This window comes from Manacus vitellinus, unplaced genomic scaffold, assembly GCF_001715985.3.
Source record: "Manacus vitellinus isolate BGI_N305 unplaced genomic scaffold, ASM171598v3 scaffold_61_pilon, whole genome shotgun sequence".
Classification (NCBI taxonomy): Eukaryota; Metazoa; Chordata; class Aves; order Passeriformes; family Pipridae; genus Manacus; species Manacus vitellinus.
Window position 1 is genome coordinate 872174 of NW_021940696.1, and position 5082 is coordinate 877255.

Sequence of the window (5082 nt, forward strand, 5' to 3'; positions counted from 1 at the left end):
ACTATTTGGAAGCCCATAACCAACACAATTCTGAAAGAAAGGAAAAGACCAACCAATATATTAGACTCAAGTCAGACTTTCAGTCTAACTTTAATCCCAAAATAGTTCTCCTGAGCCAAGCGATGAGCTTTGAAGTTGCTTGTTCTCCAACAAGAAAATAAGTCAGTTCAAGGCTGTTTAGGACACATCTTGCATCATTTTATCAGCAAATGAAGGTAAAGAGAGATCCAGGAGTCAGGAGGATGCCAGATCCCCTAGCTCATCCCGTGGGAGCAGGCTCAGGATGCAGTGCAGAGGATGTCTCTGTTCTTTCATAGCCCTGTACAATGCTGCTTGACATGAATGCAACAAGGCAGCACTGTAAAGAAGCTGAAAGCCCAAAGATACAGGAACAGCCGTGGGGTTGGTGGGGCTTGGCCAAGAAATCCAGAGCAACTCATAAAAACAACACAGGGGAGACATCCAGCCTCCACATCCTCCACCCCTCCCTTCCTCCTCTCCCAGAGCTGTTCCTCAAACAAGAGGCATGCCCCTCAAACAGGCAGCAGCAGAGGTGATGTTCTAGTCAGGGAGGAAGGGAAGAGATCCCCCAAAATACCTCGTTGAGTGCACACATCCGCGCTATGGAGCCGATGTTGTTGGTGATGGTGATTAAGGTGGCCCTGGCCAGGTCCTCCTTGCTGACAGACTCCCTCTTCTCCTTGCTCATCATGTTTCCAAAGCTGTAAAGACAGTTTTAGGGTTAAAGGTCCCATCAGAATTCCAGGAGATAACGGGAACTGCTAATGTAACCGAAGCAATTTATCTTGAAGGATTGATTCCTATGATTTCTAACTTTAAAAAGCGTTGCTATCAGTAACTCAGGATCTCTCAGGAATGGCTGTTCTCCTGAGCCACCTAAGTCCAGATTTTCATGCTTGCAGGACCTGCAGTGAAAATAAAACCCAGGGAGGTCGTTTACCTGGATGCCACAGCCCAGCCTGGCAACCCGAACCGCTCGTAGTCTCCCCCGTAGATGTCCCGCACCAGTTTGTCCACTTTGGTGCTGTCCCCCTGGGATGCCATTTCCAGGGCCTCCTCAAAGGTGGAGCATCCTGTGAGAAGGCAGCAGAGACCAAAAAAGGTTCCCCCTCCGAGGCTGCAAGTAAAGCAGAATTAAAAAACTTCCTTTAAATCTGTTCCTCTCACATAATTTACAGCCTGCAAGGAATCCCTCACAGCCTTCTGCACAGGCCATTGGTGCTAAACGAGACCTTAATTTTCTATTTCACACCATCCACTTTCTTCCCAGCACTCAGGAGATGTTAATCTTAAAATAAATATTAGTTCTGAGGGATAACTGGAGTGTCAGGGCAGAGCCATTCAAAATCTGGGGAAAAAACTTTGTTCACCTCATCATGTACAGATCCCAATAATGATCTATAGTAAGAGTAGGAACTGTACTGAGGGGCTTTACAATCATTATTATTATTACAATTGTTAATATTATATTATTTCTTCATTATTCATTATTATTGCTAACTTCCTGGGTCTTCAGGAAAGCTTAAAGCTACAGAAATATTTTGCTTTGCCTGGACACAAGAGCCACACCTTCAGGAAGGGCAAGAACTGGGGAATTACTGCTAAGTCATCATCTCTTCCACCAAAATCAGGCAAATTCTGGAAGTCAGGATGGAAATCTTGACTGCTTGGATCAAGGCTAAGAGTTGTTAAGATGATCACTGTATTTGGGATAATCCCAAACTAGGTGATCTAATCAAGCAGATCAGTAAAACCCTTAAATTCCTGCAGCAGGGCAACTGAAAAACCAGCTTTGACAGAGACTGGCTGCAGAAAAGACACCAAAACATGAAATCCAGATCCTCTCTTCCAGGAGGGATCTTTGCTGGCAGGGAGAAGGGACTGCAGTAAAAGCAGGAGCTTGGTCATTCCACACACCACCTTTACTGCAGTTTGTCCCTGAAAATGTGATTTACAAGGCAGGAACGTGTTCCAGACTCCAAAATAAAACTCCCTCTTTTCCCCCCTCAGCACTCACCTGGTGCCCGTTACCCGTTTATAGTTTTCTTTGGAGTAGACAGCCAGAATGCTGACCCCTGAGCCAATGTTCACCAGGAGGAGAGGGTATGGATTCTCCAGGTTGAATGGGAGCTTCTGGCACCTCTCAGCATCCGTTGGGTTCTCAAAATAGTAACACTCTGAGTGTCCATTGAATCCCACGGAGTCGATGTACAACACCCCTTTAATAAGGCAGTCGAGTTCATCGAGCTTACAAAGCTCAAGGTCACCCATCTGGTGGGAAGGAAAAAGAGGAATATTGAAGGAGCAGGGAGGGATGTGAAGGGCTTATGGTCAGGGTTGGAAAAATGCATTCACTGCCAGCTCAGTCCAAGCTGTCTCCATGCTCCCTGCAGAGCCTGGGGAAGAACAGGTCACAGGAGAGCACGGGGAGTCCCAGCTATCCCAACCTTCTGGTGTGCAGGTGTGAAATAGGGAAAAAAAGACACCTGGATCCAGAGATGGACACAAGAGAGAATCCCACAAACTCCCACAAGCCTGATTCAGGCCCTGACGCTGAGGCACTGGCATGAAAAGTCAGAGGAAGTGAGGAGGGGCTTCTTTGTTTGACCAAAATATCCAACAAAACCCATCCAAACAAACATCAAAACAAAAGGTGAAGGAGTTACAAAATTATTTTCCCCTCATGCCACTGCCTCAACTGCACAAAACAGGATATTAGGAAAAATTTCTCCACTCAAAGGGTTGTGCTGCCCAGGGCAGGGGTGGAGTCCCCATCCCTGGAGGGATTTAAAATCCCTGTGGATGTGGCACTTGGGAACATGGGTTAGTGGTGGCCTTGGCAGTGCTGGGTTAAGGGTTGGACTTTTTGTGGTCTTAAGTGGTCTTAAGTGGTCTTAAAGGCCTTTTCCAACCTCAATGATTCCATGAAAAGCCCACTTATTTGCATTTTTCCAAGCCCTGATGAAACAAGTATTTATCACACATGTTTTTCACCTGTGAACAAGGATCCAACCCAGAACGAAGCCACATGATGAAATCAAACCCCAACTGTGAACTTCCTGACAGTTAAATCTACCCCCAAACCTGACTGAACTTCAACCATCTCATTCACACACAGGGTGTCAGAAATGAAACCAGGTGAGCAAAGAAAGAAAACAAAGCAGGCGAAAGACAGCAATGAGGAAAAAAAAAATAACCCACGAGACCGAGACCAGCAGCAGCAGAGATTAAAACCAGAGAGGAAGATTTGTAAGAAAGAACATTGGTGAGCAATTAATTTAGAGTGACAGGACGTTACATGCACATGGGGGAAGAAAGCTCAGGGAAGAAAGTGTTTTAATTTGGACAATTCAACCTGACTCCTGACTGGAGTTAGGTGGGGGGAGACACATCCGAAATCAAGATTTAGAGGAGTTTTAAAGAGTCTGCAGAGGGAGTTTTCTAGTTCTAAGCCCTCAGAGAAACGTCACTACCAGATCCTAACGGTATAGAAGCCAAAAATGCCTACTGTGCGAAAGTCCTGCTCAAATTTGTACGCTCCACCTCCCGTGGCACATAAGGTAGTATGGAGGCTCGAGAAGTGCTTTTCGCTTCCCATTTGGATAAAAGCAGGCATGTCATGAGTAGGAAAGCGTATAAAGTGCAGATTGCCTTTACGTCCACACAGGGTAAGGTCCCTGAGCTCAAGGTGCACATCCCGAATGCCTGTGGAGCCATAGGCTACGTTGGATGTCAGGTATTTGCGGATGCTTTTGAGGTTTTCCACTTCTTCCTCTTCCTCTTCCGCCGTGATGTCCTTGGGTTCAAAGTAGACGAGTTTCACCAGGGTCCCTCCGATGTCCAGGCCAAACCAGGGAAAGACTAGAGAGAGAGGAGACAAAGGGAAAATGAAACAGGGTGTGGTGCTGCCATGGCACCAGCACCCTTCCAGTGGAAAGGCTGGAATTAGATGATCTTTAGGGTCCCTTCCGAACCAAAGCATTCCACGATGCTGTGAAAATAGTTATAAACTGAATTAACTCATGGAATTCTCCAGGGACCCCTGTGGTCTGTTTAGTTTCAAGTGGAAAGCAAAGACAGGAATGTTGGCAGCCTGAAATGTCTTTGACAGGAGATTTCTCCAATGTTGAGCACAACTCCTGTTTGGAGATCCCTGGAGTTCAGGAGCTCTGAATATTTGCTGTACAACACTCAAAACACTGACACTGTCCCCCCCAGGATCTGACAGTATCCATAGCCCCCACCACCAGATCCTGCTGCAGGTTTAATCTCCAGCTCTTCCTCTTCCCAAGTTCTGAACTGGAGCCAGAGCCATGGATAACACCAGTGCTTTTACATCAAAGGGATGTACAAACGTTCCCTAATTACAACACGGAGCTGAGGTAGACAAGTAATCTAAGATGCCCCAGGGAGACAAAAACAAATGTCTAATTGGATTATTTTATTAGTCAAATTCCCCCATGGTACAAAATATGCATCAGTGTCAGGCCCAGCAACATTTGCAGCTGTGTTGGATAATGAGCTGCTTGGAAAAGATCAAGAGAAACCCCTGATCTGATGGAATCTGCGATTAGAGCTGGGAACTGGAACAGATTAATATCACTATTAATGAGCTGAAGGAGAGGCTGGAGCTAACGAGATGCACGGGCTCCAAGGCAAAGGGAGAGATGCAGCCACATGTTCAGGCTCACAGCAGCAGGATTAAACCCTGACAGTGTGTTCCAGAAGGAAAAAAGGAATGCTTAGAAAATAAACCTGAATCGTAGAACCATAAAGTTTGGAAAAGCCCTCTGGGATCATCCAGCACTGCCAAGGCCACCACCAACCCATGTCCCCAAGTGCCACATCCACAGGGATTTTAAACCCCTCCAGGGATGGGGACTCCAACACTGCCCTGGGCAGCTGTGCCAGGGCTGGACAACCCTTTCCATGAAGAGATTTTCCCAATATCCAAACCAAACCTCCCCTGGCACGGCTTGAGGCTATTTCCTCTCCTCCCATCCCTTATTCCCTGGGAGCAGAGCCCGACACCCCCCCGGCTCCCCCCTCCTGTCAGGGAGT

General features: G+C 46.8%; 1 protein-coding gene across 1 annotated transcript in view; it reads right to left on the bottom strand.

The window, feature by feature from the left end:
* Window positions 1-565: 565 nt before the first annotated feature.
* The window catches only part of LOC103767487 (pantothenate kinase 2, mitochondrial), a 9843-nt gene continuing 5326 nt past the window's right edge, over window positions 566-5082 (bottom strand). The window contains exons 2-5 of the mRNA XM_029963707.1: window positions 3530-3882; window positions 2039-2292; window positions 962-1138; window positions 566-722 (exon numbers count right to left, since the gene is read on the bottom strand). Coding sequence (XP_029819567.1) covers window positions 566-722; window positions 962-1138; window positions 2039-2292; window positions 3530-3882 — 941 coding nt within the window. The remainder of the gene's footprint in view (window positions 723-961; window positions 1139-2038; window positions 2293-3529; window positions 3883-5082) is intronic.